Here is a 15783-nt window from a genome sequence, read left to right on the forward strand (position 1 = left end):
AAATGCTATGCAAGGAATACTACTTAGAATACAAAGCAGCATCCTTCATTTTTCTTTAAGCGCACAAAGCCTCAAAGCGCTCATAAACCCACATTTAGAACATGGCACCAATAATTCATCAATAAGGAACTGGCTTTAATGTTGTCTGCGATGTTACAGATTTGACTTGTGTTAAAAACAAAATCCAACTGTGACATTTACATGTAACTGCTTGAAAACCTGGTAACTTTAAAGTCACCCTCATCTAACCAGTGCAGCTCTTCCATATACATCACAGGTTTGTCACTATATAGTTTATTATAGTCATACTTTCTCTTGTGAATGGGACAGCAAAAATATGTATGTTTAACATAAATCACCTTGTGAATATAACACTTCACCACTTGTTTCAGAAGTAGTACTTTAGGCACTAGCACTTAAGGAGCTGCTATAAACATTGACTTAGCCAGTTGTATAAACACAAGTACCGTCTTAACATAACTTGGAAGAAACTGGGACATCAGTGGCATCCACTGCATTGCTCCAAGGAGATTAAGCAGGATGTCAGCTCCTGACACTCAGAGTAAAGCCAAAACTGTGAATTTGAGTAGTGTCCTTTACCCAGTTCTTTCTGTTGCTACCTCTTATCAGCAGCCAGCCTCACGGGGAATATTCAAGGGCAGTTCATACCTTCCACACCGGAGAAGGGACCTCAGAGGTCCTACCCCTTACTTTTAAGGCTGTCCACAAATACACATACATGTGAAGTAAGCAATTTTACCAGATCTAGCAGTGTAGTTTGTTACCATAAGAGTATCCCTCATAATTTAGAACAACATGCAGCTTAAGGCTGTTTCTAACATGAAAGCCAGTTGTTATTGAAAATTTCCTGTATCTGCAAGTAACACTTGGTAGTGCCTACAATTTCCTATTTTCCAAGAGCCTACTCTCGAGGAAGAGGGGATATTTACTTATTAATTTAGTAAGAATTTATGCTGAAAAACCTGGAGCATCAACTGCTTGGCAAGATCAGGAGCCCCTTCCCCACCCCAAATCCTCCACATAACTGTTCCATCCATGTCAATGTCCCAAACACCAGTGGCTTTTTGTATCGGTTTGCATATTTTTTTAGATAAGCATTTGAACATCTTAATTCAGAAAAAAATAACATAAAATCAAGAATCAGAAAATGAAAGATTTCCAAAACAAACCTGCACTTTCTGAAAGTCCTCAGGGACAGGCACACAAGCACGGTTCGCAGCATAAGCTGCTACTAACTCAAATCCTAATAACCCTGTACCCATTACCAAGAGGATCTAGACATGAAATCAAAAGACAGTTAACACAGAACTGTGCATTTAACTCCAGACACCTGGAATTTAATTACGTTTCACAACAAGGCAAGCACTGTTGTGATCCATTGGAACTTGGACACAGTTATCACCAGTTTCCGCCAGTCAACACACACCAAGATCTTAAATCAAGGCTGTGAACAATGAAGCCAAGTTTTCCTTTTCAGTAATTTTATTCTAATGTGAAACATGAAGAAACAAGCACCCAAATAACTCCAATATAGTGTGAAACTTTAATAAAAGTTGTTAAAAAGAAAAAAAAAGAAAAAGAAACAAAGAGCAAAATTGGAAAGGTAAACTGAAAGGCTTGACTCCTAATCACATCCTTCTGCCATCAGCAAGGGGACTTTCAGACTTCCAAAAGGAAACAAAATAAAGGAAACAAAGATCTGCTGTTGAAACATTACTCCCAAAGACTGTTGAAACGCATAACATGAAGCTTCAGAGACAGACAGTTTTATTAACAGAGGCTTAATTTTGAACAGTATATACAAATCACATGACTTTTCCAAAAGGTGGGACCACCTAGAATCTGTCAAAACAAAATCACGCTAATGAATTACAGAAGCATCTGTGTAATGCGACCGCCTCTTTATTGAAGTACACCTTTATACAATCCTTCCACACATTCCTGTACTGGGAAATCCTCTCAGGATGCAGCGCTGCACAGGATTGCAAATCTCTCCTACACACCACATGAATAAAACTGTTGCCACTTGCACCTCTCAATTTTGCCTGACCATACACTTCAGTGTTCCATGATATGCAACACCAAAAGGCACTGTTTTTCTTTGTCCAGGAAACAAAACAGTTCAAAGTTTGCTATGTTTAAGTACAATGATTTGCAGGGAATAGCAGGATTTTTTCAGGCAATGTCCAAATCTTAGAATTTATCATAAGCCAAGCAAGGATGAACCAAAAAAGTCTACTTTTCACTTGTGCAATTACTTCCTTTTCAATTCGCTGGTTTTCCATGGAAGGTTTTACTGCACACCAAAGAAAATGGCAACTCTTATACAGACTTTGAATACAACAGCACAACTTTATTGCAAAAATATATAGTAAACTCAGTATTTTCAAGTTTTGGAGAAAAATAAATTTTATCTCTGAATTCACCCATAGCAGTAATTCATGACAGAGTTGCTTAAGATAGAGTTTCTTTCATATATAAACTAATTTAACACTTTAGCTGGACTCCAATCTTCTACTAATAATCACCACTTTGGTTCTCTTAGCAGAGACTCTATGTAAGGAGTTCAAGAGACACATGAGAAATACAACATCAATATCCAACTAGTGTCAAAGATCCTATCCCAACTGATTCATGTAATCCTAACAAATCAAGCTACTTAAACAATAATGAGTATTTTTCGAGTTGTTACTTCTACTGCAAATGTTTTAAGTGTACTACAAAACTCATATGATAGTTTGAGGTTAGCTATACTTGTGGCAAAAGTCTTATTCTGCACAGTTATAATTGCAATATATAAATAACTAAAGGTTATTCCACAAAGAACAGCTTGAATTTTACAGAACGATTCTGCTCATACTTATAGGAATTAGTTTGGTAGACACATCAGCAATGGGCATAATTCAACTGTTCATACAGTGAGAATCTTGGAAAAAAGTAAAGATACATACACAAAACAATTAATCTGTGTACACTGAGAATTCGTTCGGTTGCAGAGTAAAATCAGGACTTTAAACAAAGCTTTGACCTGTAAACAAAGCAAATTCAGCCAGCTTTTAACCAAATCTAGAAATAGCTATCTATTTTACAATGGCTTGCAAGAGCACCCACTGATGAGCTTCACTGACTTCATCTATTTCCCTTATCCAAAACTACATAAAACCAATCTAAACTCCTTGATAAGCACTGTGACCAGTAAAGGTTACCAAACTTCTATGGTGACTAAGAATCTGTCTGGCTTCTCCACAGACTTGTACAGGAAAATCCACTGCGCGTCCCTCTCCGCAGTGGCTCTTATGCAATGGTTAACCCAGTGCTCTGTCTTATCAAAACCAATCTGTTTTACAATTTAAACAATCCACAGGTTCTAGCCTGGAAATACTATAAAAACCAATCCGGATGCATTTATCACAGCACTATGAATATCTATTCTACAACTACTTCATATTAACAGTTACCCTAAAACAAGTTTTACTTTTCTGGAGCCTATAGGCCTGTCATTTAAATCAACAACTGCTGCCATAGCTTCATCACGAGACTCGAATGCAACCATTGCTTCTCCAGTGGGCATGCCTTTTTCATTGTATTTTAAACACACTGAACCAGGAATCACTTGGTAACCATAAAAGAAATCCAAAATTTCATCCACCGAAACAGTAAAGGGCATATTTTGCACTTTGATAACAGTTGGTCCTGGCTTCCCAGAGCCTGTTGCAAAACCAGGGGGTCCACCAACATGTATATTTCCTGGTCCAGGTCCAAACCCTGGAGGTCCACTTATATGTCCATGACCACCAGCAATCCCTGGAGGACCAGCACCAAAAGCAGGGGGTCCACTTACATTGCCAGGACCATTACCGAAAGTCTGAGGACCCCCTGAAAAACCTGCTGGTCCACTCAAATTGCCAGGGCCACCCGCAAAACCTGGGACCTCAACACCTGCACCAGGTAAACCGCCAGCTGCAACTGCAGGTATCCCTGGTCTAGAATCGGGAAAACCACCTACTCCAGGCGGAGGCAGAGGGGGACCAAAGGAGCCAGACCCGCTGAAGTTACCAGGGAAGTTAAACGGAGGACCATTGTTTGCATCTTTCGAACCTCCCCCCAAGAAAGCATGCTCATCCCCACCAGAACCCTGTGCTCCCGGCACAGCCGCGTTTCCTTGGATCGGGATTTTCAGTAGCTTTTTCCCTTGAGATGGTGGGTTTCTCTCAATGTCTCTCATTTCTTCTAGAGTTATCAAACGCAAAACAACATCTCTTCCATTCAGTTTTTTACGGTGCAAACGTTCTGCCTTACGAGCATCATCTTCAGCTTTAAACTGAACCAGAGCTTGTCCTAAACCTTGCCCATTATTATCAACAAGAATCTGTACAGCATTTTCTTCCACTGCCAGTCCCTCTAGAAACTGAAGGATTTCCATTTTTGTTATGTTGTATGGAATATTAGATATATGTGCACACAATTTTGGCAAGCCTGCATCTCCCTCAGCATTCATGAGGATTTCTCTCTGGTCATAGCTGTAGTTCTGTAATCTTTTACGAATCAAATCTATCTTTTCTAACATTGCCTTTTTAGTAATTGGATGAACTTGAATAAAACGATTCCCTATGTACTGCTTATGATGACACAAAGCTGCTTTATAATCAGCTTCATTCCTGAACTCAACAAACCCCTCTCCGATCGCCTTCCCATTAGGTCCATAAGCTATATAAATGCTGTCTTCAACTATATCCAGCTTTTTAAAAAAATCTATCACATGTCTGTTCTCCGATTCAAAGGGAAGACCTTTCAAATAGACACAGAAACCCTGCTCATGGGGCGATCTCGACCGTGACCTTTTCTGTCCACTAGGAGATTTGGACCTAGAATGAGCCTGGGGAGGAGGTGGGTGGGACTGCCCAGAGGGACCCAGGGTTTGCTTGAAAGTTATGTGGCCTCCAGCAGCCACCCACTGTCTCTCTGTTGCAGGACTAACTTCAACATAGCGCTGAATCATCAGCATTCTGTTTCGCTTCAGTGCTTCAAACGTATCTTGAGGAGAAAAAAACTTAACTAGTCCATTTCCATTATTCCGACCTACATGATCCTTCAGCATATGGACCGCATCCACACGGAGCCCAAGGAAAAAGTCTTTCACATCAGATTCTGTTGCAGAAAAGGGCATTCCATGAACGCTGACATACAAATCATCTGGATTGATTGGAATTGGCTTGACACTACTTTGAGAATTCATCTGGATAGGATTTACAGGATTCATGGGACCAATAAACAATGGATTCAAGCCGCTGTTCATATTCACTGCTGCTCCAGACCCATTCATTCCAGCAGGTAAAGGTGCTACGGGTGGAGGATTCATAGGAGGCATTCCTGACATGGGAGGCATAGGTGTCATTGGAGGTACAGGGGGCACAGGGGGTATTGGAGGAACCGGAGGAACAGGAGGCAGAGTGGGTACAGGAGGTGGAACAGGTATAGGGGGAATAGAAGGCATTGGTGGCAAAGATGGCATAGCTGGGATAGGAGGGATTGGTGGAGGAGGTACTGTGTTCATTGGGGACGCTGTGCTAGGTATAGTTGAGCTAAACGTTGGGCTACCAAAGGTACTCCCAAGATTTGGAGGTGCACTCCCCATACTGGCAGTAGAAAATGTGGGTATGTTTTTATTGCTTTCGTGCACAGTAGTAGCAGCAGTTACTACACTAGGAGAAGGATTATTGAAGTTAGGTACAGTAGTAGGTAAGTTAACCCTTCCACTCATTCCAGAACTAGGTGGGGGTCCCGACCTGCTAGCATTTGCTGGTGGCATATCTAGATTGGCAGTTTCAAAACGCCTACGACTGAGTTCTATCATGTTCTGCATTTCAGTTTTACTGCTCAGCAACAGCGTTACTTTCGACCCTTTAATTGTACCACCTGTGCGCATCATACCAAGCCTGGCATCTTCATCAGTGGCAAAAACGATGAAAGCCTCACCCAGTTCACCCCCTACAATATGCACGCCCCCATCAGGGATGGTCAATCCAGAGAAGAAGTGGCGAATGTCCATGGTCCCCGCCACAATCGGGAGACCTTGCAAGCGGATGACCACAGCCATGCTGCGCTGAAACAACACACACCTGCAGATGAGAAAAGGCAACGGCCATGTCAGACTACTGTTTATGACACCATGCAATTACCTACAGACACCACATTTCTTTACATACACCTAACAACATCTTGCAAAGATTAAGCATGTTCATATTCCAAGCTCCTTATTCACGTTTACTTCATACAGACTGAAGTATTAAAACATTTACCAACATCAGTATATATTTTTTTCACTAGGAATTCCAAAGTAAATGTTAAACTGAGACCCACGAGTGTCAGTAAAAAATAAAACATTAAAAAAAAAAACAAAACACCTAAGTAACATCAAAAATCAACAGAGGAATATTTAATGGAACATAACCAAAATGAGTATTTTAGCGAAGCAAATAAAATCAATTTACCATACACTGCTATATATATGGTATCTCCTGTACCTGGCAAAGTGACTGCAGAAAATTAAGCACACCTATGGGAAATGGAGTTCTCTCTCACCAGGAGAGGGATTTGAGCTCCTGGCAGGTGAAGACAACTGAGAATATAAGTGTTATTTACAAACAAAAACCTGTAATGGACAACCAGCAACAGTGAGACTCTCGCATCATCTGACAGAAGCCATCTAGATGATACTGATCTTCCATATTTCTCCTAGTGATGGTAGGAGGTCCAGGTAAGCATGAAGCTATTAACAGTTATATACTAGTCCCAGACATTTTGTGAGCATACAGACCTCACCTACATTAGTATCTATGCATTTCCTAGCTTGATATTTGGCCTTTACAACTTTCAGAACAAGGCACTCTGTAATAGTTGCAGATGTTCTGCTAAGCATTACACCTTGTCTCAGGCACAAGTAAACGGCTTTTACCTCTGCAGCTGAGGTTAGTGGAAGTATAAAATCAATGTTGAACATTAGATTACAATTACCTTGTGCACATTCTACAGAAGAGCCCGAGGTCATATCAGAAGTTCAAGATAAACAGGAGAGTAGGCCATTTTCAATTATTCTTGACAAACTTCCAGTAAAGACTGAAAGTGTCATATTAATACTATCACAGTTCACTAGTTCAGAAGCCAGCCTCTCATCCTAAACCAGCAGCAGTAGCACCTTGTTTCACCTGAGCCACTTCATCTCTGAAACTTCTTGACTTCCCAAGTACAAGCCAGTTCAGTATCTGTGTGGAAACCTCCATGGCTCCCACTGGTCACATACAAAAGCTGTTAATTAAGCACCTGAAATCAAGGATTAAACAGATCATAGAATGATTTAGGTTGGAAAAGACCTTTAAGATCATGGAGCCCAACCAGATGATATAATGCAACACCAGGATGCAGTGCACCAAAGACTTCTGGCCATATACCAGCTATGACCAAATACAATAAGCAACTGCCACCCAACATTTTACATGCAGCCAAGTAGTGTATCCCAGCACACAGTCAAATCTTTGCCAGGACAAAAATCTTTTGCCTGACAACATTTGCCTGTCCAAGTCTTCTAATCACTGTAGGTAACATCTTGAATACATCCTTAAGTACTTAGTAAAGAAAGCCATTATCCAACAATTTAACCATGCCCATAAGGCTGAACTCAGTACTCGACAAAAACAAGAGCAACAATTCTATAGGAGAAAAAAAGAAGCCATTTTTCTTTTGAACTTCAGATTACTTAAATGGGTTCTTAAGTATTTTGTTCTCTTGCCCAATAAACCAGAGCTATCCCCTTTCATACACTAATGAACTCAACCAACATACCAGGGTATTACAGGGCATTGGCCCACACCCACCTGACTCCAGGAAAGCCAGAGGACCTTTCTCCCTCAAGGAAACAGCAGACAAGCCCATTGGCACAAAGTCAGCTCTGCTGCTCCAGCAGCTGCATACAACAATCTGATTCCTTACTATATCATCTTGAAAGAGAGACTGGAACTTGCAAGACGAACATCAGACGGTCTAAACAAAACGTGTACATACCACTAAGAAACCCCGTAATCCCCCAGCAAGGGAAGGCAGCAACAGAAAGAATATAAACTAAGCCTCAGGGATTACTTTCTTTTTAAAGCAACTTTCCCATCTCCATGGCGAGGTAACAAAGCAACATCCTGGCATACAACTTTTACAGTGACACATTCAACTTTATTCTCCACTTCACTGCCCAACCATTTTCCAACAGCAAAATAAGTGGCCCATCTGAAAAGAAACAGGTCAGAATAGGAACTATCACACTATCTATACATTTAAGAAAGCATGTAAGACTTATTGCACTGTTTTAAACCAGGATTTTCAAATGATTCTGTGGCTTTAAATCTGTCTGACATTGATAGCAAACTCTGAAACCAAATTCCAATGGAAATTCTGCCTACTTTAAAAGAGCCACCCTAAAGGGTATTGTAATACTGAAGTTTACATGATGCTACAGGACTGCTTTTGAATTAGATGATCCTGACGCACATAAATGGTATGAAGGCATCCCTGGTTTTGCACCTATGCTTTGAGAGCTAAGACTACTAATAGCATGTCCTGGTAGGAGGTTTGTATTTTCTCTATTGCCTGTTATACAAAGAAATGAGTTTCAGAAATGTTTATGCATCAGGAGTTAAGACATTAGGTTTCTTGTGTTAAATGGGAGATATACTTGTAGTTATTTCCTTACTGATGCAAAAGTGTTGATGAACTGATTTTATTGAACAAAGGCAACTCAAGAAGGTTTTCCAGCTCAGATATGCTGGTTTAGAACACCATACATTCTGTAGCAGAACTGATACCTACTGGATAACTGCATTTACTAATGATTCCATGAATCTAGCCCAGAAGACAAATTAACAGATCAGGTCACAAAAGAATTCTTAAACAGTTCAAGCATCTGAACATTTAGGTAACTTGTAGGATAATACAAGTGTTTCAATCCTGCACTAAATTCAAACCTTCACCATAAATGCTAAGAGATTATCTTGAAGTTTTCTTACCAAGTATCCTATTCAGATCTACTAAATCACTATTGACAAAAAAAAACCCACAACCCTAAACAGCTGCTTACACATATAGCTGCTAGAGAAGCTAGCTGCAATGACCTCAGCACAGCTAATTCCATGCATGATATTAAGCAAATGCTTGCTATTAAGCAAGAGCTAACAGTAGCATGGTATGAAAGAAAAGAATTTTAAGGACTTCACTCATCATATATTTTGGACAAAGAATATTTTGTCAACTCAAAACATAACTGCTTCAAGTTTTTCAGGATACTAATGCTTTAACGAAGTATTAGTACTGCTCCTATGATTTAAAGAAAACTCACAAGGACCAAAAGGGCCAAATTTCACATTCCTAAACACTTACAAGTCTGCTTCTTTCCAAAACGCACTTAGGAGACAATAACCCAACTCACTCAAACTTTCCAACTAAGGAAAAGCAAAGCCTGCTCAAATATTTCACCATTCATTTTTAAAGATCAACATACATGCAGAGGCAACATTAACTTCAGACACAGAATAGGCTACACGCCTGTTAAGTGTGCACTGAAGGCTTCTTGGAGGACTGTTAGAAGTGTTCTCTGCTTTTTCCCCTGTAAAAAAGAGATACTTTAAGGCAGAAGCAGGGTTTGTTGTCATTTTGTGTGTTTGGTACATCTTTAGGGACACCAGAGGCACAAAATCCTAGAGCTGTACTACAGATAATCCATCCCCATTAGCAAGCCGAGAACAAAACTGGCGAGTAAAGGGCTGCCAACAATCAAGCTGATTCAATTCATCTGATGAACCTTAATCACATGATTATGTCTTGACAGCAACATCTGTAAAACCATCTTCCCAGGGAAGTGGTGGAATCACAATCCCTGAAGCATTCAAAACCATGCTGATGAGGCTCTTAGTGACACGGTTTAGTGGTGGACTTGGCAGTCCTGGGGTGAAGGTTGGACTTGGTGATTTTAAAGATCTTTTCCAACCTGGCTGATTCTATGATTCTAAAACCACTGTGTTACACTGGAAAAAGGTATACAAGTTGTCAATGCTACTTCCATTTAGCTGCTAGTCATTCAAATAAGGCTAACTTGGCTATAAGCATAAATTGCTAAACACACCAGAACAGCTGTTTAAGATGTATGCATTGCTCAAGTTTAAGTTTAGAAGATTCAACCTAGCTCCTGGGAAGCGTTCAAGTACAATACCCACGCAGTACACACATGCACATACACAATATGCTTGGCAATTCTTGGATGAAGATTAAGAACTGGAGCAAGACTGGTATTGTAGGAGGAATTTTAAGCATCCAGCCTGAGACAGTCTAGCAAAAGCTAGAACTGCAGACTACAGTTCTGCCCTTCTGGGTTTTGTTGAAGGCTAAAAATCAACCTGTTAGATTAAGATAGTCATCGCAGAGCTAATTTGAAACTATCCAAGCTCTTTAAATGCTGCAAAACCTAATTAGAACCACTGTACACATCTGAACTCCAATAGTTCGAAACATGCAGACTTGTGGCCTGCAGCAAAGTAGCTCTATTTTCCAACAGTGCAAAATCACTGGGAGAATGTTCCGGACTACCACATGCTGATGAAACAACAAAATATTAGTTTGACAGAAAATTCTGTTTATGAGAACAACATTGCCAGAACCACCATCACCAGTGGGACTCAAAGAGACTAAGCTATAGATCATTTGACCCAAATATTTTGACACCAATTCACAGATTCCAAAAGCTTCAAATATATCTTAAGATATACTTAATATGCATATAAAGAAGTCTTCAATTCAAAGGCTCTTACCTGCAAAGACAGATGTTTTTTTCTTAACAAGTAGCAGAAGCCAAGCCAATCCTGTGGGCAACCAATTAAAACCAACTTTTAGACTGCAATAAAGAATAAATGGAGGCAAAAATCAATGCAGGCAACACAACAGCAGGAACAGTCCACAAAGAACTGTATATACAGAAAGTTCAAACCTGCGACCACCACAAGGCACTGACCATTGAGCAACCACGAGACTGCATTTTCTAATACCTTATCCCTGTGTGACTTGTTGGCAACTGTACTGCAGTTTTTGTACGGCTTCACGACATGAACATGCCTCCCACAAAGGATATAAAAAGAACCAGAAAGCATTCAAAGAATCTTTCAAATATTCCCATCACCAAGAGTTAAATAAATCACTCTTTCAAAGGCAAAGAACAAGAATTCAATACTTGAAACCCCTGAAGTTTAACAAACCCTTACTCCATAAGGCATTCCTTCCTCCACCTGTGCATCTTCTTACTTGAACAAAGCAACATAAAAGCCACCTCAGAAAACCTCCCTATAGCTGCACATGAGGAATCCTTCAAGAGTCACAAACTGGTCAAACTAAATGACATTTCACAGCCACCTCTACGCAGTCACCTCTAGAGAGCACACAGTACGAAATCCCCCCAGAGGTACTGTATTTTTGGTTGTAATCTATGATTTCATTACCCAAATGCTGATCAAATGCCCAATTTTTCCATCTCTGCAGAAAAATTGCCTTCTTGGGTTTACAACTCAACAGAAGAGCCAAGCATTTTAAGTGTCAACAAACGTATTTTATATCTAAAGAAGGGATGGGAAACTCTTGCTCTTTCATTGCTTAGTAGGCCACTTCGTACTAAAACTGTGATTCTTTGGAAAACTATCCAGGAATGAATCACACCAAGAACAGATAACTGCCTCCTCCTCAAACAACCCCCAAAAAAAGCCTTTTTCAGTTATAAGCATCATTACCAAAGTGAATTTAGAAGAAGAAGTACTACCAAACCATCCACAAACTCCCTAACAGAGGGAATTAAAACAAACACAGATATACACAGATCTTCCAGGACATGAAGAGCAGACTTACAAGTGAGAAAGATACAACTACACTCTCCACTTACGTTACAAAGGCAAATGTATTTAGGAAAAGACGAGGGGGTTTATTACTATTAGACCTTAAGGAGAAACAAGTAATCCTGTATTACAAGGATTCACCTATATACTTGCATATCTAGCAGTGTCAAACAGTAGTTTACAAAGGAGAAAAGAATATAATCACCTGAAAACAGTTTAATGCAAAACCACACCTGCTTCAAGATAAATCTTTCATGCACAAAGAGCTTTCCATTTGGAACAAACCCCCAAATCATTTGGTGTATTTCCAGTTAAAGCAACCACAGCATCGCGTATGTTCCTCTTCACAACACTGAGGACAAGCTGAAGATTCGCAGTGGACTAAGACAACACGCTATAAAGTGAAACACAAACAAAACCACGCAGCGTTCTGCAGGAAAGGTGCAAACCTCCACTCTGCTGCGTTAATCTTTCCACAAAACACCATCTACTTTTGTTTGCAACTCTCAGTTCTCTCAACGTTAAAAGAAAACCATCCACCACGCCTGAGATAAAGCCATCCTTTCAACCAACCGGGTGCGCAAGAGCATATTAACGTGGACTACGGCACAGGTGCTCCCACATAAAGCTGACACCACAGCTCTGAGGCTTCATGGGAGACTCTCCACAACACCCTACCAGCTATACCGAAAGCACCACCATCCCCTGGACACAGTCAGTCAATGGAGCCACCTTAAGAGCACACTAAGGAAAAAACCTGCGGATTTTTCTACCTAGCCCCAGCAGATTGAGGTGGGTACGAAAATCACTAAGAAGAATGGGTAAGTTTAAAGTCAGCTAAAACTAGAACCAAGAGTGTTTTGAAAGCAAGCTCACATAGGCTCCTGGTATACTTCTGGGACCCATTTCAGCACTAGTCTGGTGAGGTTTTGGAGACCTGGGCTCTTACAGAGCTGACTTTTTTTAGTGAGTAAGAGCATTACGTTACTACACGGCAACTCCGCTGATATTTTACGGGGCAACCCCGACGAGCGGTGGCAACGCCGCAGGCACCAAGAACCTTATCCCCGCAAACTGCGGAGCGTTTACCTCGCTTCGTCCCCCAGGGCTGGGCCAGGAGCAGCCACCGGCGCCCGGCCGAGCCCGCCCGGGACAAGCCCCGCCGGGACCGGCCCCACGCCCAAGGGCCGAGGCGCCGACAACGGGACCGCAACTCCCGCCGCTCCCGGCCGCCGCGACCCCCTCCCGGCCGCCGCCACAGCCCCCGCTCGGGCTCCGGCACCGCCGCAAGGTCACTTGACCGCCTCCGACGGCCGGGCCCTCGGCCCGCACATACTCACCTGCCCGCGCAGCCCCGCGGGGCTCGGGGCGCGGCCGGAGGGAAGGAGGAAGGGAGCAAAGGAGCGGACGGGGGCCGGCCCGGACCCCTCGGCCTCAGCGCGCCGGGCCGCGGCGAGGCGGAAGCGGCCCCGCTCGGCGCCCCAGGCCCGCAGCGCGGGAGGCGCCGCCCGGCCCGGCCCTTTGTGCGCGGGGACGCGTGCCAGCCGCGCCGCGCCCGGCCTCCCTCCCCTCGCCTCGCCACGCCGCGGGCCCGCAGCGCTGGGCAGGGCAGGCGGCCCGGCCCGCCCGGGCGCCGCCGCGCTCTTACCGAGGGATCTGTACGGGAAAAAGGGTTAGAACGGAGCCGACCCGCCCCGGGCCCCGCTGCGCGCCGAGCCCAGCGCCACCGACCGCGCAGCGACACAAAATGGCCGCCCCGATGCGGCGCCGCCAGCGGAGGGGCGGGGCCGGCGCTAGGCGGGGCGGGCGGCGCAGGCGCGGCAGCGTCCCCTCCCCTGAGGGGCGGCGCGGGAAGAGGCGGGGGTCGCTGTGGAGAAGCGCCCGCGGGCACCGCAGCCCGGGGCTGGGGGGAGCAGAGCGGGGCCCAGGGGCAGGGTCCGGGAAGTCAATGGAGGTGCAACTGAGGGGTGATCGGTGAGGAACAGCTGAAGGACGGACACCCCTCAGGAGATGCTGTCGCTGCGCTTTTTAGGACACGGGTTCTTGCACCAGTGCCCGTTTTCAAAGGAAAAAACCGCTGCACAATCCGCTGCAGGAAACACAGTGAATCATCCCCTCACACTGCGAACGCTTCAGCGAATCCGGGAGTTCAGCTATTCAGTTTACTTGTTCTTCACCACTTAGCAGAACCCTGGGCCAAACTGTGGTGAGAGTGCTGTCCTGAGGCAAGAGGATCAAGCCCGGGGTGCTCTGCACCACAATAACCCCCACTCCACAACTTGTTTCCTTTTATATCGCCTCTTTCTACTCCCAAATTCTCCTCCTCTACCACTATCATCCCCTTCCGATAAACTGCCCACACTTGTTGATTTTCTCCCTTATCCAGCCACCCTGCAGCAGGGTAACAAAAGGGCAGTGCTGGAGCATCCCAGGCCATCAGAAACCTGAGGCTTTTCAGCTTTTGTGCAATGTGAACAATCACTTTTTGTTGCTGAAACAAGGTCTGGTGGAGACACTTGTGAGGGCCAGCCAAAAATATATACGAGCAAACTACATAATCTTCAACAGTGCTCTAGACCATGCCCGGTTCCATGAAGGTGCACTGGAGAGCACGTCCCGATGCCCTGCGCAGCTGCTGCAGACCAGCTCATGTCCTCACACCTCCATGTTCGGGTCAGGAACACAGCTGGAACTCAGCTGGAGCAGTCTGGAACAGATGCCTGTGGCACAGATCATCCCACAGGTCTCCAACTGCCTTCACAGCCATACCTGTTTTCACAGGGACAGCAGCAGATCTGTTGCAGAGTGGGTGCAAGGGGACAGAATCCCGGACTAGTATTAGGAGCACGCCAAGTGACAAAGGGTACTGAAGAGGAGGTGGCAGCATGATGGACCCAGGTACCAGCAACAGGAGGAAAAGTGGCTCTGGAAACACCGGCAGGCAGGAGGCTACAGGACAGGAATCATGGTAACCATATCCAATATGCTCCCCTATAACATGCATTTGGTGGAAGGTAGGCAGAAAAGACGTGTTAGAAAGGAATGGGATTTGCCTTTCTCAGGTACTAGGAAACTACAGAGATCGAGTTCATTTATCCATCTCCTTCACCCAAAACAAAACTGAAGGGTGTCAGGGTATGCAACTACAGGGAAAAAAAAAAAAACACAGAGAACATTGTAAAGTTTCACTTGTGTTTTTCAAGTTTCTGTCCATAAAGGGCCTCATCCACTCAGTCTTCCTGGCCTTTCGCAGACCCCCACTGTAATGTCCCCTGTCCTGCCCTTTAATCCTGACCCATAAGCTCTTGGTTGGCTCCTCATCCATACCCAGGTGGAAGAGGGTGACACCCCTTCCTCATCTCCCCAGCCTGTCCTTCCTGGAAAGTGGGAGTCCTTCCATCCCAGAACTGCAGTCATGGGGAGCCATCCTACCAGGTCTTTGTGACTCAGTAATGTAGCCCTGCAGGCATGCGCATGTCTAACTCCTCTTGTTCACTCCTCATACAACTAAGTGAGGCCCCAAAGAAGCCAGCTTGCGGCTGGAGTGGCTGGAATTTCTTCATATTGCTCTCCAGGTGCTCTCCTGCTGACATGCAACCATCTCCTGCTGGCATCAGCATCAAACTGGTAAAGTGGGATGGATTCATGTTCCCCTCCTCTGTGAACCTTCCCATACAAAACCCCTTAACTGCATTCAGTGGTGTGCGGCTCCATGTTCAACCTTGGCATTATTTCTGTCTGTTACAGGGAAAAGTATCTCCACTATAAATTCTTCCTCATCATTATTAACAGTGCGAATGAGTTTCCCCAACCTTTACACATAGAATTTGTATTTTAAAGCTTAGAACAG

General features: G+C 43.8%; 2 protein-coding genes across 4 annotated transcripts in view; both read right to left on the minus strand.

The window, feature by feature from the left end:
* Positions 1-13718, minus strand: part of CPNE1 (copine 1) — a 38646-nt gene extending 24928 nt beyond the window's left edge. For 2 of the 3 annotated variants that reach the window (XM_061441725.1, XM_061441728.1), the window contains exon 1: positions 13582-13718. The gene's annotated coding sequence lies outside the window, so the exon portion shown is untranslated. Of the gene's footprint in view, positions 1-5997; positions 6140-13581 lie in introns of those variants that run through there. The other variant, XM_061441726.1, reaches the window with a different exon arrangement.
* Positions 1546-6118, minus strand: RBM12 (RNA binding motif protein 12). The gene has a single exon (XM_061441724.1). It carries the CDS (start codon positions 6116-6118, stop codon positions 3476-3478), a length of 2643 nt encoding a protein of 880 aa, XP_061297708.1. The 3' UTR covers positions 1546-3475.
* Positions 13719-15783: the final 2065 nt, after the last annotated feature.

This window comes from Pezoporus flaviventris, unplaced genomic scaffold (assembly GCF_033815535.1).
Source record: "Pezoporus flaviventris isolate CSIRO_AGI_PZ_B2104156 unplaced genomic scaffold, CSIRO_AGI_Pfla_v1 ptg000213l, whole genome shotgun sequence".
NCBI lineage: Eukaryota > Metazoa > Chordata > Aves > Psittaciformes > Psittacidae > Pezoporus > Pezoporus flaviventris.

Excerpts from the sequence above, each read along its gene's own strand:
- RBM12 (XM_061441724.1), bottom strand. The coding sequence starts at position 6,118 with ATGGCTGTGGTCATCCGCTTGCAAGGTCTCCCGATTGTGGCGGGGACC.